Source organism: Hypomesus transpacificus, chromosome 19 (assembly GCF_021917145.1).
Source record: "Hypomesus transpacificus isolate Combined female chromosome 19, fHypTra1, whole genome shotgun sequence".
Taxonomy (NCBI): Eukaryota; Metazoa; Chordata; class Actinopteri; order Osmeriformes; family Osmeridae; genus Hypomesus; species Hypomesus transpacificus.
The window spans coordinates 22535-48458 of NC_061078.1; the positions used below are offsets into that span (position 1 = coordinate 22535).

The 25924-nt window shown below is 49.6% G+C and overlaps 1 protein-coding gene across 5 annotated transcripts; it reads left to right on the forward strand.

The window, feature by feature from the left end:
* On the forward strand, window positions 1-25924 carry LOC124482317 (centrosome-associated protein CEP250-like). 5 transcript variants are annotated; one of them, XM_047042846.1, is made up of 26 exons: window positions 1-158; window positions 1119-1178; window positions 1286-1447; window positions 1553-1678; window positions 1767-1880; window positions 2247-2408; window positions 2871-3050; window positions 3157-3279; window positions 3572-3685; window positions 4162-4435; window positions 4580-4695; window positions 4788-4905; window positions 5099-5190; window positions 5568-5712; window positions 8429-8580; window positions 9087-9201; window positions 9848-9981; window positions 10885-10932; window positions 11384-11493; window positions 12106-12274; window positions 12386-12490; window positions 12601-20529; window positions 21897-22012; window positions 22233-22343; window positions 23965-24067; window positions 24217-25924. In XM_047042846.1, exons 2-26 carry the CDS (start codon window positions 1134-1136, stop codon window positions 24373-24375), a joined length of 11022 nt encoding a protein of 3673 aa, XP_046898802.1. In that variant the 5' UTR covers window positions 1-158; window positions 1119-1133; the 3' UTR covers window positions 24376-25924. The 5 variants fall into 5 exon arrangements, with proteins under 5 accessions (XP_046898802.1, XP_046898803.1, XP_046898804.1 ...); XM_047042847.1 differs by having other exon boundaries at window positions 5568-5713; window positions 8430-8580; window positions 9087-9168; window positions 24217-25923; XM_047042848.1 differs by having other exon boundaries at window positions 8474-8580; window positions 24217-25923.

A 25924-nucleotide genomic window follows, 5' to 3' on the forward strand; every position in this document is an offset into this window, starting at 1 on the left:
CGGTCTGTGTTGACAGTGTCCTCCTATGGTGTCCTCGCCTAGTTCAACTCAACTGTGTCACATGAGAACAACGCTGTACATAAAACGCCATAATAAGCCTTTCTAAAAGTTTCCTTGTGAGCTGTATCAACTATTGTCCTTATGAAGGGGTAAATCAGGTAGGATCATGCAATGTAGTTTTACTAGTGCAAGCAAACAGCTTCTGCCTGAGTTTCGAGGTGTCCGACACTGTCTTGTTGTACCGCCAGCTTGTAGCTAGCCACCTCGCCGTCCGGGTCTGAGTTAATCATGGTGAGCTACACTGACGGCTACTGTATACGAAACCTGGCTAGTATATTAAAACAGCCTTCTTCCCAACTAGCTGATTACAGTTAGATATCACCAGCTACTTAGCTAGCATTGAGATTGTAAACCAGAGGGCTAATGGCGCAGCTAGCTAACAATAGCCAATGGGCTAGTTAGCCAGGTAGCATTAGCAATTTTAAAAGGAAGGCGACATTCAGTTCACCATATGATGAGGCTGGTTAAAGGGACCAGACCGGATTTGCTCCATTTGAGTCAGTAGCTTCATGATTTCACAACTAAAGGGTTTTGATGAACTGTAACAGGTCATGCTGTACACTTTTTCGGCCATTTGTTATGTGAGATTGTTTTCTGAAAGGCAGCCTAAACAGCATTTGTGCACACAGTTAACTTGCTGGTTCGTCAACTAGTCTGTCAAACTGCTGAATATCAAAACCATATGACGTCCTCCATGATAATTAAGGACTCGAGGATTAGACTAAGGCCTCTTGTATTGCTGAGCGAGCTGTTCATTGCTAGTAGGTTAGTCAGTTAGCTTGTCAACATACTTCTGGCAACTAACTTTCATCCAAAGCAATTCACAAATGCTTCATATAGAAAGATTAGATGTGCCTTCATTTAACACTATTTCGGTGGTCAGTGGTCATGTCAAAAAGTATGTGGGCACCCGCTCCTTAAACAGACCTGCTTTTTGAGCATCTCAAGCAAACCAAGCTGTCTCACATAGGTCTGCAGTTGGCACCACGGTCAGAGGCCCCATGCCAGTACAACAGCTTGACATTGTTGAATTCCTTAACGTCTCTGTCTGCTTCCAGATATAAACTGAAACCATGCTGAAGTGGTTCTCCAATGACGAGGGTGGTCCTGACCTGGCTGTGAGTACACGTGTTACATGGTCTGGGGTCGATTCTCTTTCAATTCACTTTTAAAGTGGACTAGATTTAGCGAGTGACCCAGAGCCATGACCCATCTCTCCCCCCAGGCCCCAGGCTCTCCCCCGGGGGCGGCAGAGGGGCCCGGCAGGCAGCCAGACCCAGCAGAGCTTCAGGAGCGGCTCAGCCAGACGGAGCAGCTGGTCTCCCAGCTGAAGGAGCTGATCAGAGAGAAGGAGGCCGCCCTGCAGACCAGAGACCAGCAGCTGAAGGTGAGGCTGCAGAGCAGCGGAGAAGTGCTTAACCTCGTCTCTGCTCACACGCGTTGTAGTGTGATGTAGGCTAGTCGTCCCTCTTGATGACGGTTTGTCCTCCAGGCCAACGATGCCAAGCTTTCCAAGATGCGCCTGCAGCACAAGGCCAAGGTCACGTCTCTCAGCGCCCAGCTGGAGGACCTGAGGAAGGAGAACCTCGACGAGGGCTCGCCTGCCCACTCTAGGAAGGTGAGAGACCACACACACATACACACTTGTTGTGACTGTGTGACCCCCTGCAGGGTTAAGCTTAACGTTGTGACTGTGAACGCTGCAGGGTGGAAGTGAGGCGGGCGACCAGGCGAGCAGGGGGAAGGTCCTTCTCTTCAGGAAGAGGGTGGAGGAGTTGGAGCACCAACTTTCCAAAAAAGATGAGGAATTGGAGGCCAAGGTATAACACTTCCTGATGTCTAAAGTTGCTTGGAAACTTGCATGTCTTCATTTGGCTTTGAAATGTGTGTGAAGCATCAGATAGTTACAGATTATTCTTCCTGTGTGAGGTTGTGTTACTACAGTGTCAGCACATATTACATATATTGCACATATGAAAAAGTCAAAAGAAAAAGTTTCGAAAGGTTTTAAAAATGTATATATTTGTGTGTTAGTTTTTGAAAGTTTTTTTTTTTTTTTAAGTTACAAAGATATATATATATATATTTTTTGTAAATTTCAGAAAGGTTTTTTTTTTTTGATAAAATAAAGATGTCCAGTGTTTTCAGAGAGCCCATAGTGACTTCTTGTCAACACTGTCTCCCAGACGCAGGCTCTGGAGTCACAGCAGCAGCGAGGGGAGCACATGGACGCCATGCTGCAGGACCGAGAGCGCCGCCTGCTGGAGAAGGAGGCCTACATCGTCCACTTGCAGACCGCCCTGGCAGGACCCGTGCCCGCCGTGCCAGCGCTGACGCCTGGAGAGCAGGTACAAACACCTGCCTTCAGACCACCTAGGAGAAACCATCACCACCACGCTTGTGTTTATAAAGTGGGGTAACGTGTGTCTAACTCAGGGGTCTCCAACCCTGTTCCTGAAAGGCTACCTGGAAGGTTGTTTTGCTCTAACCCCAGTTGTAACTAAGCTGATTCAACACATCAACCAGCTAGTTATTAGAAGCAGGTGTGGTAGATTTGTGTTGGAGTGAAAACCAGAAGGTAACCCTCCAGAAACAGGCTTGGAGACCCCTGATATAACTGGACATCTCAGGTCTCCGTGTTATCTGTTGTCTAACAGAGTTGTGAGGGGGTTGGGACTAACACAGCCTCGCTTCATCCTAAGCTGTCAAGCTCTTCTTCTGCACTAACGACTGCTGTTCCTTCTGGAGGGTTTCACTGCCCAGACAGTCACTCTGCATGTTTGGTCACATCAACTCTGTGGCGTTGGCAGCTGGCGTTTCCAGAGGAGGGCGCTGCCCTACTGGAGCTGCAGGTGCAGAACCTGACCAGGAGAGTGGGGGAGGGAGAGGAGCGCTGCAGCTTGCTGGAGGAGCAGAACCACAGCCTGAAGAACCAGCTGCTCTCTGACATAACCCAGCACCAGGAGAAGGAGAACATGTACAAGCAGAATGTACGTCCTCTAGCGAAGCAGCTTCTGGAACATCTTTCCATGCAGGTTACAGTAACTGCTATGTAGCTGCCCTGTTGTAGCTGTCTGTGTGTCTCCCCCCCTCCAGATCCAGACGTTTAAGGACATCATCCAGCAGAAAGACAGCGTTCTGGCTGAGGTGAACCAGAAGCACGAACAGGAGCTGTTCAAGGTGGTGGCTAAACAAGATGCAAGCTCTGACCTGGAGCAGGTAACCCAAACCTCCCAGGGCTTCACAGACTGGGGGCTTATTGTGACAGGAAAGCAGCACAAGGTTTCTTTGAAATCATAGATGTAAAAAATGTTCATAACAATCTTACATTTATTTTAAAAAAGTGTTTTATTAGAAAGTATTTTTATTGTTTAATTGAAAACGTGGACAACCCTCTTAAATCTCACTGTTAGTCACTGTATGTTGACACTGGCATGTTATTAGTGAAGTGGTCTAACGGAAGCAGCATTCCAGTACTGGCCCCAGAGGTTAACAGGCCTGTCTCCCCCAGCTCCTCAAGGCCCTGAAGCAGAAGCTGCATGAGAAGGAGGAGGTTCTCCAGGGGAAGAACCAGGTGATCTCCGTCCTGCAGGAGGAACTGGACGGGAGAGACCAGCAGATACAGGTACTCCTGCTCTCTACAACTAGATCTGTTTCTTGTCTCTGGAAACCACAACTAGATCTGCTTCCTGTCTGTACTGCAGAAGCTACATGTTGAGGCTTAAAAGCACGTTAAACATGTTATCTGGATTCATTTGAACTAGTTTTTAATAAGGAGTACGTTTGGCAGACAAAAACCTAACCTGAAATCTCCCCTACTTCCATCCTTCCTACTGCTCTCCTCCTCTTTTCCCTCCACCTCTCTCCTCTCCACCCCTCTTCTCTCCACCTCTCTCCTCTCCACCTCTCTCCTCCTCCTCTCTCCTCCACCTCTCCTCCACCTCTCTCCTCCACCTCTCCTCCTATACCTCTCTCCTCCACCTCTCCTCCTCCACCTCTCTCCTCTCTCCTCCACCTCTCCTCCACCTCTCTCCTCCATCTCTCCTCCTCCACCTCTCTCCTCCACCTCTCTCCTCCACCTCTCTCCTCCTCCTCCCGCAGGACCTGTCTGAGCGTGCTCGGCGTCTGCAGGTGGAGCGTGAGAACCTGCGCTCCCAGATGGAGGCTGAGAAGCACGTGATGCGTGCCCAGCTGCGGGACCGCATGCAGAGCCACGAGGCGGAGCTACGACGCCTGGAGGAGGAGCACCGGGCGGAGCTGGCCGAGGCGGAGCAGGCCGGGGCGGAGCAGACGGCCGCCATGACAACATCAACGCCAGCCCCCCCACTGGGTGGAGTGGGGGAGGACGCAGCCTGTAGGGTAGCAGAGCTGGAGGGTAGGCAGCAACACCTGGGGGGGGGGCAGGGATTTGGGGGGCGTGCACATACCTAGACCAATGTGATCATGTTTCCAGGCAACTCACTAGCTACCTGTACCCCCCCCCCCAACACACTCATATGCTCACATCTGTCTTCTACAGCACAAGCCAAGTTGAAAACGGAGGAAGCCAGTAAATCAGAAGCCAAGTTCCTGAAGATGAAGGCGTGGTCCAAGTCTCGTATCAGACAGCTGGAGGAGGAACTAAGGAAGGGCCAGGTGAGTGCCCAGATATCACAGCTCATAACACTATCCTCCCTCATCCAGTGAGCTGAGCTGGTTGCAGATGTGACCCTGTGAGTGTCCTCCAGGGAGGGGGTGCGGGCCCGGACCTCTCGGCCCTGCGCAGGCGTGTGTCTGAGCTGGAGGAGGAGCGGGAGGAGAACAGCTGCAGGCTGGAGCAGTACGACCTGGTCAAGACCCAGAACGGTAACCACCTCTCTCTAGTCCAATCATGGTGTGTGTAGGAGAGCATGGATGGATGATCTTGGTGTGTACATTGGAGTATAGGATCTTGGTGTGTATTGTATACATGTATGATCTTGGTGTGTATTGTATACATGTATGATCTTGGTGTGTATTGTATACATGTATGATCTTGGTATGTACCGTGTGCTGGCAGATGTGCTGCAGGCAAAGCTGATATTGTACGAGGAACAGCAGAGGAAGATGCAGTCTGACCTGGAGCAGGTCACCAAGAGAGCTGCCTCTCAGGTCAGCTTTTACCCCTCACCCCTCTCCTCTCACCCCTCTCCTCTCACCCCTTACCCTTCTGCCCTTTTTGTACAATATTATTAAATAAATACAGTAGTCGAAGGTTTGGACACATTTGCTGTGGTGCAGGCCAGTGACTGTGTGGTTGCTGTGGTGCAGGCCAGTGACTGTGTGGTTGCTGTGGTGCAGGCCAGTGACTGTGTGGTTGCTGTGGTGCAGGCCAGTGACTGTGTGGTTGCTGTGGTGCAGGCCAGTGACTGTGTGTGGTTGCTGTGGTGCAGGCCAGTGACTGTGTGTGGTTGCTGTGGTGCAGGCCAGTGACTGTGTGTGGTTGCTGTGGTGCAGGCCAGTGACTGTGTGTGGTTGCTGTGGTGCAGGCCAGTGAGTCGGGCAGTGCTGAGGACGGCCAGCTGCTGGAGTGGCAGGAGATGCTGTCTGAGGGCGGAGCTACGAGGACCCGGGGCCGTGAAGACAAGACCTCCCTGGGGATGCGCATGGCCAACATGGATGAGGACAGAGAGGGTAAGAGCACCTCCAGCCCTGTGGTGTACCGCTGGAGGGGACCTGGAGTTGTTGCACTGGAGAATGGAAAAGGGGTCCACCGATATAATTTGTTCAGGGCCGATATGATACCGATTATTAATAATCAAGGAGACCGATAACCGATATTTGGAACTTTTACATTTGCATTAAAATCTTGTTGTCAGTATTTACAGTAATCCAACTCCAACACAGAACTTTGTTGAAATGCCTTCAAGCATCTGTTTAATCAAAAGATAAAAGTGTTCAACAATATCTAAAAACACTGCCTTCCCAGCAGCCTTTCTTATAAAGTATCTTTTTGTTTTTCCCTCCACTTCTCCTCACGAGCATTGGTTCTGCTCTGGCCCCTCCCCCCCTGCTCCTGGGACAGTGGCAGCCAATGAGAATGAGTTTCCCATCAGTTTTGTGCATGCAGGCCTCTCCCCTCCACAGGCGGTCCTTCCTGTACTGCCCGCTGCTCCCCTGGGTCCTAGCTTCCCCCCGGGGTGAGCCCCTGGCAGTACAGACTCCGCCTGGGCTCCACACCTCTCTGTTTCCATCCTCTGTTTGCTTCCTTAGTTTCCCTCCCTCTTTCCCTCTCTTTTTTCCTCTCTTTTTTCCTCCCTACCCTTCTGTGGATTATTGTAGTGGAACAGGATCCTTTGGGGGAATAGAGTAGAACATACCGTAACACAGTTTCTGTGGAGGCAGGATGACTTTGTGGATAATAACCCTGGGAATCTTCATGTGATTAGCTCAGTGTAGGGTTTAACCCAGGATGAAGTCTAACACAATCTGGTGTGCAAGTGCTACCTTGTAACTCCATAGTGGTGTGTGTTTGTCTCTGTGTGGCAAAAACCAAACTAAACATTCCTACGGTTCCACGAACTCGTCACAACGTGGTCTGATTGGTTCAAACAGTCAAGTCTGTTTCAATATTTTACCTCCTAGTTTTGCATACTTTTAACATTCAAGATTCCTATCACTGGTCAATGTATGAGAGATTTACAGCATTTTCAGTAGATTCGAGAATCTTTGAGCCAAAGTCTTACATTTAGGAGCTGGCCTTTTAACGTTTTTGTATTGTAATCAGTAATTTGTCAATTCAAATAGTATCTGCACCATGCCATTGTCCTGGTCTCTCATACATTGACCCTTGTGCACCTTGTCCCTTGTCTGTCCCCCTCCCTACCCCTTGTGCTTGCCCCCCCCCCCCCTGACACCACAAAACGGATGGGAATGCGTTTTATGCCATTTTACCTTTTTAATTCATGCCCTGCAGTAGGCCCTTTCTCTCGCCCCTAGCATTCCCTAGTCTGCTGAACCAATGCTGGTGTTTTTAGATACACTGGTCTAGGGTGTTTCTAGATTCACTGGGCACAGTGCTGGTGTTTCTAGATACACTGGGCACAGTGCTGGTGTTTCTAGATACACTGGGCACAGTGCTGGTGTTTCTAGATACACTGGGCACAGTGCTGGTGTTTCTAGATACACTGGACACAGTGCTGGTGTTTCTAGACACACTGGGCACAGTGCTGGTGTTTCTAGATACACTGGGCCAGTGCTGGTGTTTCTAGATTCACTGGGCACAGTGCTGGTGTTTCTAGATACACTGGGCACAGTGCTGGTGTTTCTAGATACACTGGACACAGTGCTGGTGTTTCTAGATTCACTGGGCACAGTGCTGGTGTTTCTAGATACACTGGGCACAGTGCTGGTGTTTTCTAGATACACTGGGCACAGTGCTGGTGTTTCTAGATACACTGGGCACAGTGCTGGTGTTTCTAGATACACTGGGGACAGTGCTGGTGTTTCTAGATACACTGGGGACAGTGCTGGTGTTTCTAGATTCACTGGGGACAGTGCTGGTGTTTCTAGATACACTGGGCACAGTCTGGGAGACCTCTATGTCCAGAGATCTTCATCCGTTAGACTCTGAATCATGAATTTCCCAAAGCTTTCTTCGTATCCTAGAAACGGCACCTCTCATGTCTCGGCCTCCTGTTCGTCCTGTAGAGCATCTTCTTCCTGTCTGTTCCTCCTGTAGAGCATCTTCTTCCTGTCTGTTCACCCTGTAGAGCATCTTCTTCCTGTCTGTTCCTCCTGTAGAGCATCTTCTTCCTGTCTGTTCCTCCTGTAGAGCATCTTCTTCCTGTCTGTTCCTCCTGTAGAGCATCTTTTTCCTGTCTGTTCCTGCTGTAGAGCATCTTTTTCCTGTCTGTTCCTCCTGTAGAGCATCTTCTTCCTGTCTGTTCCTCCTGTAGAGCATCTTCTTCCTGTCTGTTCCTCCTGTGTAGAGCATCTTCTTCCTGTCTGTGCCTGCCACCAGGACGCTGCTTCTCACATGCATTAGTCCCACAGCATGCAGCCTACATGCTGCCTCCGTCCAGGAAGACGTGCAGAGCGCTGGGTCCTGTTAGCTCTCTCCCATCCTCTCTTCTGACCTGCTGTTGAGTCGAGCTGTGACGTGTTGTCTTTCCCACATGGGTGGAGGTTGTTTGGTGACAGAGCGAGGGCTCTTCCTCTCTGGTCCATCTTCTCTGTCTCTCCAGCCATCCCTCTATCCCACCTCTCCATCCTTCATCTCTTATCCTCATCCCTCCCTCCTGTGACTCCTCCATGCCTCCTCACATCACTATTCCACATCTAGTTTCCCCCCTCTTCACCTGAACACATCTACATGTACCCCCCCCCCCCCCTCCTCCCTGTGGCACAAAACTGATTGAGGATGACTGGTTCTTTCCTGGCTGCTCTGATCCAGTGCTGGCAGGCCAGCAGCAGGGGATGGAGGGGGAGTTGGCCCAGGCACGAGCCCTCGAGGTGGGCCGAGGCAGGAGGCCCGGTGGCCCGGACCGGCGCAGCCTGGAGGTAGGAGGGCAGCAAACGTACTGTCAATATACACATGTGTATATACACTATATATACACATTATAAACTCTATAGACAGACGTTTTGGGACACCTACAGATTCAACCTACTTTTATCACATCCCATATACTTTTTAATCTAAGTGATCTTCATTCATAATATATTTGGTTATCTTTTTTTAATATAGCTATGTTAATGTCTGTTGTGTTTGTCCTTTAATAAAGTGTAAATATAAGTAAACCCCATGAAAACCCTTGTCTTTCCCCAAATATTTGAACATTATGGGCTTTTTATAATAATTGTTATTCTTTCCCCAAGCCGCAGCAGTTCTCAGACAGCCTCTCTGTTTATTGTAATATAGTGTTATCGTCAGAAGATTATCAATGTTGAATTATATTATTATACTATATTATATGAGTCTACTTCTATAAGTATGGAGGACTGTAGTACAGTGTCGTCATGGAGACAGTGTCGTTATGGAGGATGGTGTGTGTGTCTCCCCTCAGGAGGAGTTTGAGTTTGACGGTCTCCATGGTTTCCCAGAGCAGTCCGAGAGCAGCACCCCAATGGAGGGGGAGAACATGGGAGGTTGGTGGCCCCAGTACGCTTCCCCCAACACAGGTGTGACGCCAGCCAGACCGCCTACGCTAGCATGCACGTCCAAACCTTTCGGTCGCTACCTCCGCCCCAACCCCACTCATCATGTTTTGGGAGTGTGGTTTTTCCATTCGGTTTGTTTTTGCCGCCTTTTGTCATCTAACATTCCGTCGCCGCTCGTGAGTTTACTGTGTGGTTGTTTTTTCAGTCGTATCACGTTCAACATTCAGCCTGAACATTTCAACACGCCATATTGAGAGTTGGTTTGTTATCCAGATTATTTTTTGGTTTGATCTCTGTGCATGCTGGTTGGACTGGCTAGTATTCATCTTGAATATTCTGGACTCTTCAAAGCTCAGATCAGTTAATGTGGTGTGGTCAGTGTGTCTTTGATGAGATTCCATCTCACGTTCAAGCTTGAAGCATATTAATGTCTATGTGGGTGAACGTACTTGCTACACAGTTCTTCATCCTTATGTATAATACGATGTGTGGCTGATGACGGTGGTGGTGGATACAAGACATGTGAATTTACACCTGAATACGTTTTTCCCTCTGTACCAACTTACCATCTGACCCCCACACATACACCCACACACACTCACATACCCCTACACCCACACCCACACCGCCACACACACCCCCTACACACACACCCTGCTCCCTGCAGAAGGCCTACGCTCGGTGGTGGAGGACCTGGAGCAGGAGAGGAACCAGTTGCAGGAGCAGATGGTTCTCCTGGAGGAGCGCTGCGGGGAGCTGGAGGACAGGCTGCAGATGCAGACACGCATCGAGACCCTGCAGGTAACCCGGAGCCTGCTGGGGGGGCGGAGCCTGCTGGGGGGCGGAGCCTGCCGGGGGGGGGGCAGAGCCTGCGGGGGAGGGGGGGGGGGGCGGAGCCTGTGGGGGGGGCGTGGAGCATGCTGGGGGGGGCAGAGCCTGCGGGGGGGGGCGGAAGTTTTTTATTTATTTCAAACTTACATTTTACATTTATATGAGAGCTTCACAAAAGTGCATAGGTAAATTATCATAAACAACGAAATAGCCCCAAAACTATGCGGGTAGCCAAAACATGAAGCATACATTGTGAAAAGCAAATAAGTGCCAATGGGAAGAAACATGTAGTTAAACAAGTTACAATTAAACAACATGAACCTCAAAAGTGCAAGAGTGTACCTGTAGATAAAGCAAGCAACAATAATATAATTCACAGCGAGTGCAAGAAGTTAAATCAGTTACCACTAACCAACACGAGCAACAAGTCCCTCAATAAGAGTCATTGTGTTCCTGGAGGAAACTAACATCAGGTCCAGCAAGTCATTCCTAAGTACCGTTGTACTCCTGGAACAAGTGCGTCTTGAGCCTTTTCTTGAAGGTGGAGAGACAGTCAGTGTCTCTGATGGAGGTGGGGAGGTGATTCCACCATTGGGGGGCCAGACAGGGAAGAGCTTGGGTTGGGAAACTTAAAGGTTCAAACTTTTTTCCTCCACTCTTCTGGTCCACTTGCATCTGGGTAACTTGTTGCTGAGAAAGCCTTGGAGAGACCTAAAATGTTGCGCATTAAAAAGATCTTGTCTTGTTCTGCCTAATATCAAAATGCATCAATGTTATGTACTTAGAATACAACCTCTGGCTGTTTTATATATTTGGTTTACTGCATGTTTTTTTATGAATACTAGGACTGTAACACAAGCCCCTCTAATACAGGTGACCTTTGATGTAAATGAAGAAAGGCAGCCTTTTTGGGTCTCTCAGGTTTGTCTGTGTGCTAGAAAGCAGCCATTTTGGGTCTCTCAGGGGTGTATGTCAGAATGCACCTTATGGTGAAGACTAATCTGTTTGCTGTGCTTGTTTTAACCCACTGTGTTGTGTTTCGGCTTCATCAGCAGTGATAAGAGATTTAACACATTAAGCGTTTTTCTCATGAATTCACTTGGTGTATAAAATCACTGTCATGGGTAATGTAGTCTGTAATTCAGTCAGTAAAACGAGCAGGTAAAATATTTTCATGTTGGAGTCATATCACTCTCATAACTCTCAATTTATTTCTCTGCTACTTTTCTCCTGTTTATGGTGTGCTGTAGATGTAGGACAGCTGTTGATGCTTATTGCTTGCAGTGAGATGGTGTGTTTAAGGGACTTGCAGTGAGATGGTGTGTTTAAGGGACTTGTCGTGTTGACTCCTTCTGTCCGTCTCCCTGAACAGAGCGACTTAGGTAGACTGCAGAGCCAGCTGGCCAGTCTGCGGAGCCAGCAGGGCAGAGACGCAGAGAAACACCAGCTCCTGGTCGCCGGCCTGAACGAGCAGATCAAAGGGTAGCCCGATTCAAAACATGCTATTTTGTCTGTTAATGACTGCAATCCAGTGAAAAAAAACTGTATGACAACAAAAACGTTTATGTAACTGGCCCCTCTAACAGTACAACTGGCCCCAGCTTGCCCCCCCCCCAGTTGAAATGGTCTAGACCCTGGCCTGGTCCCTGAGTGACCCTGGCCTGGTCCTTTAGTGACCCTGGCCTGGTCCTTTAGTGACCCTGGCCTGGTCCTTTAGTGACCCTGGCCTGGTCCTTTAGTGACCCTGGCCTGGTCCTTTAGTGACCCTGGCCTGGTCCCTGAGTGACCCTGGCCTGGTCCTTTAGTGACCCTGGCCTGGTCCCTGAGTGACCCTGGCCTGGTCCTTGAGTGACCCTGGCCTGGTCCTTGAGTGACCCTGGCCTGGTCCTTGAGTGACCCTGGCCTGGTCCTTGAGTGACCCTGGCCTGGTCCCTGAGTGACCCTGGCCTGGTCCCTGGGTGACCCTGGCCTGGTCCTTTAGTGACCCTGGCCTGGTCCTTTAGTGACCCTGGCCTGGTCCCTGAGTGACCCTGGCTTGGTCCTTTAGTGACCCTGGCCTGGTCCTTTAGTGACCCTGGCCTGGTTGTGTTCCAGGCTGAGTGAGACCCAGGAATGCCTGGAGAGCTCCCTGCTGGAGAAGGACGCCCGCCTGGCCCAGACAGCCGACACACAGGAGCTGCTGGATGAGGTCAGGGACTCCATCAAGAGCAAAGACGCTCAGCACAGAGACCTGTCTGACAAGCTGCAGCAAGCACAGCACAGCGTAAGACTGGACCATCTAGTCCTTATGGCTTTACATTCGGTCTGAGAAAGTTTTGAAATTGTTAGTTAAATTTTGTTTAGAATGGATACAAATAATATAATATTTTCTCAGCTCATCAAGGTTTCAGAGGATTGCAAGTCCTTTGAAAAACAGTGTTCAGAGCTGAAGACCTCAGAGGCTGACCTGGCCCAGAAACTCAGTGAGCTCAAAGAGAAGGTAACATTTAGTTTAAACTAATCTGCTGATATGATCTTGTTTTTAGTCGCTTGTGATAGTTTATCTTTCACAAACTCGTCTGAATGTTAAATGTGTTTCTCGACCGACAGACTCAGAAGCAGGAGGTGACTATAGAAACTCTGCAGAGCGACTTGGATCAGGCGACAGACGAGCTGGACAAGATCAACACGGCCCACCTGGAAGAACGAGCTCAGCTGATCCACGACCTGCAGACCTGCGAGCGGGAGATGGACCACCTGAAGGACGTCATCCAGGAGCGGGACCGGGACATCGCCGCCCTCCAGGGCAGAATGGCCGAACACGGGGAGCAGATCTCCAAACTCACCCGGGAGATCAAGCTCAAGGAGGAACAGCTAGTTCTCTCGGAAGGTTCTCTGACCAAAGCAGAGCGAGAGACGCAGATCCTCCGGGACTCTCAGGACTCAGACCAGCGCTCGCTGAACGCCAGGATGGTGCAGCTGGCAGGGCAGCTGCAGGAGAGGGAGGAGGAGCTGAGCCGGCTCAGAGAGGAGAGGGAGGCGAGGGCGGGGGAGGTCCAGGAGCTGACCAAGCAGATCCAGGAGGACAAGCGGACCGTAAAGGACCTCCGCAGGGACATCCAGAAGCAGAATGTTCTTCATTCTAATCATCTCTCGGAGTGTGAAGCTCAGATCGTGTCGCTGAAAGATCAGGTGACAACCTCCTCACAGAAACTGCAGGAGTCCAACAGTCTCATCTCCCAGCTGAAGGAAAGTGATGCCTCCAGTGAAGAACTCAAACACCAGATGCTAGACAAGGAGCAGACGTACGAAAATGAGCTGAAATCCTTCAAGGAGGAACGAAACAAGCTTCTGGCAGAGTTGGATAAGCTCAACCTAGAATTACAGACTTTATCCAAACAGCTTGAGGAGAAGTCTGAAAATGTCTCTAAACTGGAGGAGCTGTTGAAAAGCACGGAGACTGAAAATAAGCAACTGCAAACTGAAGTTAGAGGAACCGCGGAGAAACTAAAGTCCCAAAAGAAACATGTGGACGGGTTAAGTAAAAAACTTAAAGGTGTTGTTGACCAGAACGCACAACTGAAAACTCAAGTTAACAGCCTTACTGAGAATAATTTGAGTCTGCAAACGGAACTAGCTGAAATGACAAAATCCAATTCAGAACTGTTAAATGAGAAGAGTGACCTGCAAGGTCACATATCTGTGTTTGAATTACAGAAGTCAGGAAGTAATGAAATTATCCAAGGGCTACAAAAAGACAAAGAGGACCTTAGTGTTAGAGTTCACCAACTGAACGAGGTCCTCGAACAAAACAAACAATCCTTCTCCGAGATGCTGCAGGAGAAAACAAATGAATGTACAAATATTACGACAATGCTCAGCGCCTCTGAAGCTGCAGCCGCAGGTCTGCAGGAACAGGCTGACAGCCTAAACACCCAACTTCAACAACTCCGCGACAACGTGGATGAGAAGGAGAAGACTGTGTTGCACCTTAGATGTCAACTCGCAACTCTAGAGAACGAGGCAGCCGATAACATCAAGATGAGGCAGGAAGTGGAACAGAGGCAGGCTGCAGTGGTGACCCAGCTGAGGCAGGAGGTGGATCAGAGGCAGGCTGCAGTGGAGAGCCTCCAAAGCCACATGCAGTCCCTAACTGAGGAGAGGCAGCGTCTCCAGGCTGCCTCTGAGGTCAGAGAGAAGGAGCTTTGTCAACAGAAACGGGTTGCTTCTGAACTCGACAGCAAAGTCACCGTGACCCTTGAGCAGAGTTCAGTAATGGGTTCGCAGCTCAACAACCTGACTGAGGAGAATCAGAAACTGCAACAGGAAGTCGCTACGAAGGAGAATTACATTACCAAACTCAACACAGACACTAGTTCTCTGCAAGAGAAGATTTCCAGCCTCAAAATGCAACACGCCGAAAACCACAAAATCATCGAAGGTTTACTGAAAGAGAAGGAGGACCTCAGAGTAGCAATTGAAGACCTGAATAAAGTTCTGGAACAAAATAAACATTCGTTATCAGAGAGTTTGCGGGAGAAGACACAGGAATGTAGCGAACTCTCTAGAGCTGTCAGAGAGAAGGACGAGACAGCCAGTCGCCTACAGGAGAATATCGACAGTCTGAACTCACAAATCCATCAACTACACAACCACATACAGGAGAAACAACAAGCGTTGACAGAACAAAGCTTGCAAATAAACACCCAGCGGGAACAACTGTCTCAGCTGCGGGAAACGTTGTCTCTGCTGCAGGAACAGGGCGCTGCCTTGAAGGCCGGCCTTCTGGAAAAGACCGCAGCGCTGCTGCAGTCAGCCCAGGAGTGTGGCTCCTTACGGCAGGAGGCTGAGATGCAGAGAGACGGCTTGTCCAAGCTGCAGCTGGAGGCAGAAGCTCTCAGGGGAGAACGGTTGGAACTCAGTCGTCGTCTGGAGGAGAAGGAGGACACTCTGAAACGCACGACAGGAGAACTTCAGAATTCCAAGGAGGAGCTCAATCAGAGGAACGAGACTGTGAGGTCACTGGGCGGTCAGCTTGGTGCCGTGAAGGAAAACAAAGAGAAGCTTGAGGTGGAAGTTACCCAACTGAGGACAGCTTTGGAAACCCACGCTTCAGAAAATGCCAGATTGAGGCAAGATGTGTCCCAGAAACAGAAGGAGGTGGTGGATCTTAGAGATAAGATGCAGTCACTCAACGAAGACCTGAAGAAAGTTCTGGAACAAAATAAACATTCGTTATCAGAGAGTTTGCGGGAGAAGACACAGGAATGTAGCGAACTCTCTAGAGCTGTCAGAGAGAAGGACGAGACAGCCAGTCGCCTACAGGAGAATATCGACAGTCTGAACTCACAAATCCATCAACTACACAACCACATACAGGAGAAACAACAAGCGTTGACAGAACAAAGCTTGCAAATAAACACCCAGCGGGAACAACTGTCTCAGCTGCGGGAAACGTTGTCTCTGCTGCAGGAACAGGGCGCTGCCTTGAAGGCCGGCCTTCTGGAAAAGACCGCAGCGCTGCTGCAGTCAGCCCAGGAGTGTGGCTCCTTACGGCAGGAGGCTGAGATGCAGAGAGACGGCTTGTCCAAGCTGCAGCTGGAGGCAGAAGCTCTCAGGGGAGAACGGTTGGAACTCAGTCGTCGTCTGGAGGAGAAGGAGGACACTCTGAAACGCACGACAGGAGAACTTCAGAATTCCAAGGAGGAGCTCAATCAGAGGAACGAGACTGTGAGGTCACTGGGCGGTCAGCTTGGTGCCGTGAAGGAAAACAAAGAGAAGCTTGAGGTGGAAGTTACCCAACTGAGGACAGCTTTGGAAACCCACGCTTCAGAAAATGCCAGATTGAGGCAAGATGTGTCCCAGAAACAGAAGGAGGTGGTGGATCTTAGAGATAAGATGCAGTCACTCAACGAAGACCTGAAGAAAGTTCTGGAACAAAATAAACATTCGTTATCAGAGAGTTTGCGGGAGAAGACACAGGAATGTAGCGAACTCTCTAGAGCTGTCAGAGAGAAGGACGAGACAGCCAGTCGCCTACAGGAGAATATCGACAGTCTGAACTCACAAATCCATCAACTACACAACCACATACAGGAGAAACAACAAGCGTTGACAGAACAAAGCTTGCAAATAAACACCCAGCGAGAACAACTGTCTCAGCTGCAGGAAACGTTGTCTCTGCTGCAGGAACAGGGCGCTGCCTTGAAGGCCGGCCTTCTGGAGAAGACCGCAGCGCTGCTGCAGTCAGCCCAGGAGTGTGGCTCCTTACGGCAGGAGGCTGAGATGCAGAGAGACGGCTTGTCCAAGCTGCAGCTGGAGGCAGAAGCTCTCAGGGGAGAACGGTTGGAACTCAGTCGTCGTCTGGAGGAGAAGGAGGAGACTCTGAAACGCACGACAGGAGAACTTCAGAATTCCAAGGAGGAGCTCAATCAGAGGAACGAAACTGTGAGGTCACTGGGCGGTCAGCTTGGTGCCGTGAAGGAAAACAAAGAGAAGCTTGAGGTGGATGTTACCCAACTGAGGACAGCTTTGGAAACCCACGCTTCAGAAAATGCCAGATTGAGGCAAGATGTGTCCCAGAAACAGAAGGAGGTGGTGGATCTTAGAGATAAGATGCAGTCACTCAACGAAGACCTGAAGAAAGTTCTGGAACAAAATAAACATTCGTTATCAGAGAGTTTGCGGGAGAAGACACAGGAATGTAGCGAACTCTCTAGAGCTGTCAGAGAGAAGGACGAGACAGCCAGTCGCCTACAGGAGAATATCGACAGTCTGAACTCACAAATCCATCAACTACACAACCACATACAGGAGAAACAACAAGCGTTGACAGAACAAAGCTTGCAAATAAACACCCAGCGGGAACAACTGTCTCAGCTGCAGGAAACGTTGTCTCTGCTGCAGGAACAGGGCGCTGCCTTGAAGGCCGGCCTTCTGGAGAAGACCGCAGCGCTACTGCAGTCAGCCCAGGAGTGTGGCTCCTTACGGCAGGAGGCTGAGATGCAGAGAGACGGCTTGTCCAAGCTGCAGCTGGAGGCAGAAGCTCTCAGGGGAGAACGGTTGGAACTCAGTCGTCGTCTGGAGGAGAAGGAGGAGACTCTGAAACGCACGACAGGAGAACTTCAGAATTCCAAGGAGGAGCTCAATCAGAGGAACGAAACTGTGAGGTCACTGGGCGGTCAGCTTGGTGCCGTGAAGGAAAACAAAGAGAAGCTTGAGGTGGAAGTTACCCAACTGAGGACAGCTTTGGAAACCCACGCTTCAGAAAATGCCAGATTGAGGCAAGATGTGTCCCAGAAACAGAAGGAGGTGGTGGATCTTAGAGATAAGATGCAGTCACTCAACGAAGACCTGAAGAAAGTTCTGGAACAAAATAAACATTCGTTATCAGAGAGTTTGCGGGAGAAGACACAGGAATGTAGCGAACTCTCTAGAGCTGTCAGAGAGACGGACGAGACAGCCAGTCGCCTACAGGAGAATATCGACAGTCTGAACTCACAAATCCATCAACTTCACAACCACATACAGGAGAAACAACAAGCGTTGACAGAACAAAGCTTGCAAATAAACACCCAGCGGGAACAACTGTCTCAGCTGCAGGAAACGTTGTCTCTGCTGCAGGAACAGGGCGCTGCCTTGAAGGCCGGCCTTCTGGAGAAGACCGCAGCGCTGCTGCAGTCAGCCCAGGAGTGTGGCTCCTTACGGCAGGAGGCTGAGATGCAGAGAGACGGCTTGTCCAAGCTGCAGCTGGAGGCAGAAGCTCTCAGGGGAGAACGGTTGGAACTCAGTCGTCGTCTGGAGGAGAAGGAGGAGACTCTGAAACGCACGACAGGAGAACTTCAGAATTCCAAGGAGGAGCTCAATCACAGGAACGAAACTGTGAGGTCACTGGGCGGTCAGCTTGGTGCCGTGAAGGAAAACAAAGAGAAGCTTGAGGTGGAAGTTACCCAACTGAGGACAGCTTTGGAAACCCACGCTTCAGAAAATGCCAGATTGAGGCAAGATGTGTCCCAGAAACAGAAGGAGGTGGTGGATCTTAGAGATAAGATGCAGTCACTCAACGAAGACCTGAAGAAAGTTCTGGAACAAAATAAACATTCGTTATCAGAGAGTTTGCGGGAGAAGACACAGGAATGTAGCGAACTCTCTAGAGCTGTCAGAGAGACGGACGAGACAGCCAGTCGCCTACAGGAGAATATCGACAGTCTGAACTCACAAATCCATCAACTTCACAACCACATACAGGAGAAACAACAAGCGTTGACAGAACAAAGCTTGCAAATAAACACCCAGCGGGAACAACTGTCTCAGCTGCAGGAAACGTTGTCTCTGCTGCAGGAACAGGGCGCTGCCTTGAAGGCCGGCCTTCTGGAGAAGACCGCAGCGCTGCTGCAGTCAGCCCAGGAGTGTGGCTCCTTACGGCAGGAGGCTGAGATGCAGAGAGACGGCTTGTCCAAGCTGCAGCTGGAGGCAGAAGCTCTCAGGGGAGAACGGTTGGAACTCAGTCGTCGTCTGGAGGAGAAGGAGGAGACTCTGAAACGCACGACAGGAGAACTTCAGAATTCCAAGGAGGAGCTCAATCAGAGGAACGAAACTGTGAGGTCACTGGGCGGTCAGCTTGGTGCCGTGAAGGAAAACAAAGAGAAGCTTGAGGTGGAAGTTACCCAACTGAGGACAGCTTTGGAAACCCACGCTTCAGAAAATGCCAGATTGAGGCAAGATATGTCCCAGAAACAGAAGGAGGTGGTGGATCTTAGAGATAAGATGCAGTCACTCAACGAGCAGAATATGAGTTTAAACTCAGAACTTCAAAGAGTTGTCACAGAGGCCTCAAAGTCTCTCGAAGAAACTTCAGTCGTCAGGAGTGAAAACATGACAAGGGACGGCCAGATTAGTAAACTGACAGAACAGCTCAACGCAGCATGCACTCACAAAGACAGCTTAGAGTCGACCCTACAGCAGAAAGACAAGAAGATAAGACTGCAGCAGGTGTTAGTGAAGAAGTTAAAAGCCATGTTAGAAGAGGTCAAAGGTGAGACAGGCCAGAAGGTGGAGACCATCACGGAGCTGCAGGCCCAAGTCCGTCATCTTCAGGATACGATCGTTGACAGAGACGTGTCGTTGCGCGACTCTGAGAAAGAACGGAGTGTGCTGGAGGAACAACTCAGAAGCTCGGAGACTCTGAACCTCACAGACTCTGAGAGCCTCAGGGTGCAGCTCCATTCCAGCGTAGAAACGACCAAACATCTCCAGAGTGAGCTGACTCGTCTGAAGGAGGAGAACCTCCAGATGTGCGGCGACTTGACGGAGCGGGAAATGCAGCTGAAACAGGTGGTGGACGGAAGCATCCGGATAAAGACTCGTGTTTCAGAGCTGGAGGATATGATCTCACAGCTGAGGGGTTCGCTCGACAGCCTCACGGCTGACTCCTCCCACCTGAAGGATTCTCTGAAAGACAGAGAGCAAGCCATCGAGGACCACAAGAGATTGTCCTCAACCGAAATAAAACGTTTACATTTAAACCTCCAAGCCAAAGAGTCCGAATGTGAAAGTCTGAGAGGGGAAGCGTCTGGCCTTCAGGAGTTTATCTCAAAGCTCAACAATAATCTTCTCTCTCAGGCCTCAGAAACGGCGTCTCTGAAGGAGTCCTTGCAGAGCCAGGCTGTGGCGCTCCACGCCCTGCAGGGAGGAGCTGAGGAAGCTGCCCGCCTCAACGCCCAGTTAGCCAAGCGGACACAGCTGACGGCGCAGCTGCAGAGTCAACTTCAGGTACTCTCCGCCCAGTCCGAGAAACTGAGTAGAACGGTGGAAGACAACCAGAGTGCCTTTGTCAACCTCCAGGAGAAATACACAGCTCTGCTGGAGGAGCTCCAGGATGCAAGGAAAGCTCTCTCTCAGAAGGCCGAGGAACTTTACGGTCTTCGCGAGACCCTTGACGACTGTACGGCCGAGGTCCAGACTGCAGAGTCCACCTCGGAAACGCTGAAGAACGAGTCTCTCCTCCTTCGCCAGGAGCTGCAGAGACTCCAGACGATCAATGTCAGCCTCTCAGAGCAACACGAAGACTCCCTCGCCGCGCATCACAGCATCACCTCAGCGCTAATGGCTGAGGTGGAGATGTTCAAGTCCCAGTGTCTCCACACAGCGGCTCAGGTACAGGTCCTGACGGAACAGCTGCAGCAGAAAGAGACAGCTGTTCAGTCTGTGACCAGCCAGTACGCTGCCCTGGTGAAACACACGGAGCACCTGACCTCCCAAATGAAGAGACTAGAGGATGAGAACAAGGAGCTAGAGGGGGAGGCGGCTCTGACCAAACAGGACCGCCAGCAGCAGCTAGATGCTGTCCTTAAAGAAAAGGCCCAGCTGCAGAGAGAGATGTGGGCTGTGGTGGTAGAGAGGGACGAGGCACGGAGCTTGCAGAAGAAGAGAGAGGAGGTCAGGACTCACCAGAAGCAGGAACAGCTCCTGCTGCTGTCCAGCAGCAGGAAGGAAGTATCAGAGAAAACGTCCGCCAGCGAGGAAAAGCTACAGAGCGAGGTGAGTGTAAGAAGCATAGACATCACTGGTCTAAACACTCAGGGCCTCATGTACTTACGCTTTTGCGCCCACTTCAGGCATATTTGTTTAGCAATTTGCACGTAAAAGCATGGCGAGGTATGTACAAACATGCCACACTGAAGTAAAAGCGCAGACTGCCTGTCGCGGGAACTGAAAATGGCAAATTGCGCTTTTTCCGTGTCATGCATATGCATTCACGGTAGGGTCAAGGGGAAAGTGGGAGTTTCCCATAAAGAGATGGGAGGGGATGCGTTAAGTGCGCCTAATTATGTATTCCACGGTATGTACAGAAACCTCCCGCGAAAGTGCGCCTCTATTTTGCGGCGAAAATTCTGCGCCTCTTAAAAGCAGGCGTAAACCTGGATGCAAGCGGGTTCCCTCGCATATGCCTCCTGGTGAAATGGCAGCAATAATCCCAGCAAGACGAAGACATAGGCCGAGGAGACGATCTGAAAGTATTTTTGCCACAAGGATCACACTTTTTCAGTTGAGTGAACAGAAAATCATTACGCGTTACAGATTAAGCAGCCATGCAATATTACAGTTACTGGAATTTGTAATTTCGGTCCAGATTGCATTTTTTTGTGTCGGAGTGGAATTCCGGCCTTGTATGATATTTAAATCGCTGTTACCTCATGAACAAGCACATCAATTTTATTATCAGTAAATCTTCGTTTTCGCAGTTTTGACTTTGGTGGCTGAGTCAAGTGGCTGAGCAGTTAGGGAATGGGCTAGTAATCAGAAGGTCGCTGGTTCGAATCGCGGCCGTTCCAAATGACGTTGTGTCTTTGGGCAAGGCACTTCACCCTACTTGCCTCGGGGGAATGTCCCTGTACTCACTGTAAGTCGCTCTGGATAAGAGCGTCTGCTAAATGACTAAATGTAAATGATCCATGATAGAAAAAGAGAAGGAGGCCCATTTTTACACTGCGTTGAAATGCCATGTGCGGTATAGTGGGCGGAGAAAGGCGCTGATTACCCGATGAACTGCAGCGTTTGTAAATACGACGTAAACTGAACTATCACAGCGTGAGCAATCTGCAGGTTGGCCATGGTGCTGATAACGCTACATTTGCAAATGTACGTACATGAGGCCAGAAGCAAACAGAGTTGACCTGGGGTATCTGATTGTGTGTGTGTGTGTGCGTATGTCTCCCTGTGGTGGTGTGTGTGTGTGTGCGTATGTCTCCCTGTGGTGGTGTGTGTGTGCGTATGTCTCCCTGTGGTGGTGTGTGTGTGCGTATGTCTCCCTGTGGTGGTGTGTGTGTGTGTGCGTATGTCTCCCTGTGGTGGTGTGTGTGTGTGTGTGTGTCTCCCCGTGGTGGTGTGTGTGTGTTTCTCTGCAGCGGTCCTCCGTCCAGCAGGAGGTGCTGTCTGTGGAGGAGGCCCCAGGGGCTCCCCAGGAGAGGAGCAGTGCTGCAGACATGATCAACACCCTGGCAGCCAGCCAGCTCCATCAGAGGTACCTCCACCCAAGAGTGTGTGTGTGAGTGTGTGTGAGAGACAGAGAGGGAGTGTGCGTGCGTGTGAATGTGCAGTGCACTAAATGCTTTTGTAATATGTGGACAGGTGTTGAACCTCTTATTCCAGAATCCTTCATATGGAGTTATCAGGTGTCCCAGTACTTCTGGTGTGTGGTGTATAATGGTGTGTGTGTGTCTGTGTGTGTGTGTGTGCTCCAGGCTGGGGGAGCTCCAGCAGAGGGTGGACCAGCTGAACCAGACCGTCTCTGAGGAGAGGAGCAGGAGGGAGGCTGTGGAGGAAGCACTCCAGCTGGCAGAGGACAGATTCAGGTGTGTGTTGTGTCTCCAGGCTGGAATGGTGTGTGTTGTGTCTCCCGGCTGGAATGGTGTGTGTTGTGTCTCCAGGCTGGAATGGTGTGTGTTGTGTCTCCAGGCTGGAATGGTGTGTGTTGTGTAGGGATGTCACGAGAACCGATACTTACGGTACCTTCCGATGCTAAAATAACAAAACACCGACGATGCCCATTTTTTTGAAGCACCGTAAGTACCGTGAGCGCCGATGCCAGATGTTAGCATCGGTGCTGCGCCTTCAGGAGTGTTCAGTCGACGTTTACATTAAGAAAAACAAGATAACAACTGCTGCTTTAGCGATCGCCCCGCTTCGACTTGTTGACAAGAAAGGCAAAAAAAGTAGTTTGCGTTTGAGGCAGATGACCGTGGCGTTATAATTAATCCGCAGAAGCCATTATGCAAAAAATGCTACCGCAGTCTTCAGACCAAGGGGAATACTTCCAATTTAGCTAAGCACCTGAAAGATCGTCATCTGGATTTGTTTAAAGAATTCAAGGCAAGTTCTGATTCAGTTCCAGAAGAGGCGCAGCACCGATGCTAACATCTGGCATCATTCAAAATAAATCAATGTTCGTTGAAGTCGCGGCGAAATTCTGAATACATCCAAAGAATGCTCTTTTTCTGTTTTTTTAATCTGTCATACTAAAATACACGTTACATGATGTTTGAGATGGTGGGCACGTGTGTTACAATGGCTTATGTACATAGTTTAGGTTAGCTGTAGTTTTAACGTTAGCCCATAGCTTAGAAGGTAAACTCATGTCATGTTCATCTTGTTAGCTGAATGGCTTAATTGCACGTTATTATGTTGTGCTATGCTCTATTGCACATGTTTTGTATGTCTTTGTAGGACATTTTGCTATTTTTCAAATATTTTAAAGAAGTTCATGGTTCAAGTAGCCTACATGGAATCTTAGACAATCCTCTTTTTTTTTTTACCATGGTATCGAAATTGGCATCGAGAATCGTGTTATTTAATGGTATTGGCACCGATACTGAATTTTTGGTATCGTGACACCCCTAGTGTTGTGTTTCCAGGCTGGAATGGTGTGTGTTGTGTCTCCAGGCTGGAATGGTGTGTGTTGTGTCTCCAGGCTAGAATGGTATGTGTTGTGTCTCCAGGCTGGAATGGTGTGTGTTGTGTCTCCAGGCTGGAATGGTGTGTGTTGTGTCTCCAGGCTGGAATGGTGTGTGTTGTGTCTCCAGGCTGGAATGGTGTGTGTTGTGTCTCCAGGCTGGAATGGTGTGTGTTGTGTCTCCAGGCTGAAATGTTCTGTGTTGTGTCTCCAGGCTGGAATGTTCTGTGTTGTGTCTCCAGGCTGGAATGGTGTGTGTTGTGTCTCCAGGCTGGAATGGTGTGTGTTGTGTCTCCAGGCTGGAATGGTGTGTGTTGTGTCTCCAGGCTGGAATGGTGTGTGTTGTGTCTCCAGGCTGGAATGGTGTGTGTTGTGTCTCCAGGCTGGAATGGTGTGTGTTGTGTCTCCAGGCTGGAATGGTGTGTGTTGTGTCTCCAGGCTGGAATGGTGTGTGTTATGTCTCCAGGCTGGAATGGTGTGTGTTGTGTGTCCAGGCTGTCATTGTGTTGTGTGTGTGTGTCCAGTGAGTCTGGTTCGCCCCAGAGAGACGTCAGTATTCAGATGGAGACAGAAGACGAATGGGAGGGTCTGGTTCTGGATCCCAACGAGCCTCTTCTCACACGCAAGGTCAGCACACACACCCACACACACACGCACACACCCACACACACCCACACACACACACACCCTGTGTGTTGACCCTGACTTTCTGCTCCTTCAACTGGAAGTGAAGAAGCATATTACTTTCCCTGACCCCGTGACCTCTGCTGTTCCAGGTGCGAGGCGGGGTGTTGGCATGGCGACGTTGGCTGCGAGGGCGGAGCATGTACTGCTCCAAGCTGCTGAGGACACGGGGGCGTTCGCGCTACCTGTTCCTCTCCTACCTGGTGACCCTGCACCTGGTGCTCCTGCTGTGCCTGACAGGGGTGCTGTAGTCAGCACTGCCAACACACACACACACCCCTAGATACCCAACACACACACCCCTAGATACCCAACACACACACTCCTAGATACCCAACACACACACTCCTAGATACCCAACACACATGCACACACACACCCCTTTATACCCAACACACACACAGCTACACCCACGCCCCATTAGCAACACGGTCAACACGCCCCCAAACCTCTAAAGAAACACAAGGCTTCTTCACAGGAAAATCATCTCATTTTGTGCTGAAATGAAACACTGTTATTCAGCAGTGATGTGAACAGAGGAGGTATGACACTGACACTGAAAAGCATTCGATTTTGACGTGTGTGCTTCAGAAATATTTTTTCTCTCCCTGTTTCTCGTTTATGTTATGCTGTATACAAGAGAGACAGGTAGAGGTATTATCTGATGTTGACGTCGATTTAAATTCGACAACACAACTTCCACCTGCACATTAACCACGCCCAAGTTTCCCAAAGAAGCTCCAGTCAGCCCGGAACTTCCCATCTAACTACGGAACAAGAAACTACTGAAGATTTGTTGCCAGGCTGTCGTGGTAGACTGACTGCTGCGGCAGACTTGGTCGATGTCTTGTGTTTTCTAAAACTGTGACACAGAGGAGAGGAGATGATGTGAGGATGCAGTACTGCAAGCATGCTACATGCTAACATTCTACATGCTAACATGCTAATGTACTTCCTGAGTCTCCGCCGAGCCTCCTGCGAAGCTGCTGTTGTGTGAGTGAGCCTGTGGGACAGCTGAAGCCATGCTATTCACACCCAACACTGTATATGCACTCTGGATGTTCATACCATTCAGATATTAATATTTTATAAATTCATAACACTGGAGGGCTGTAACTGTGCGTCGGGGAGGGATGTCTGTATGATGAGACGGACCCTGTGAAAGCTGCTAAACAGAGCAGCAGAGAAGATGCGAGGGCTTATTTATGATTCAGAATGATGTGGTTTGTTGTGCTTCCTGGAAGAGTTTCTGTTTTTATCTCCGGGATATGTCTGCGAGGTCACTTTAATCCACCTGCTGACTGTTTACATGTAAACGTCACACGATTAATAACACTAGTATCTAAGAGGCCGTTTCCCAAAGCTATATCAACAAATTAAAATGTTTATTATAATATGGTGAAACTGAGATTCTGGAAGTGGTTGAATGTTAGGATTTGTAATGATAGTCAAAGCACTGAGTGTTATATATGTGCTGGACTTGGTGTTTCAGTACGTTAGAAAGGGGACAATTTATTGACCCTACTTTGTGAAATATTCTCCCTGTTCAAATGTTTTGAGAGGTACATCACCACAAGCCTACAAATCTGTATATATGGTGTGATTAAAAATAATGTATTTATAAAAAAGTGTAATTATTGCAAAGATATAAGATTTCGTTTTTTAAACAGGATCTATTTTTTTCTTCAAATCATTAAGTTAAATACTTTTCAAGCCTTTTAGTTATGACATCGAGCTGTGAGTATGTGCAATACTGGGCTGGGGGTGTTCTTCAGATGTGCTTTGCAATCTTAGAAAACA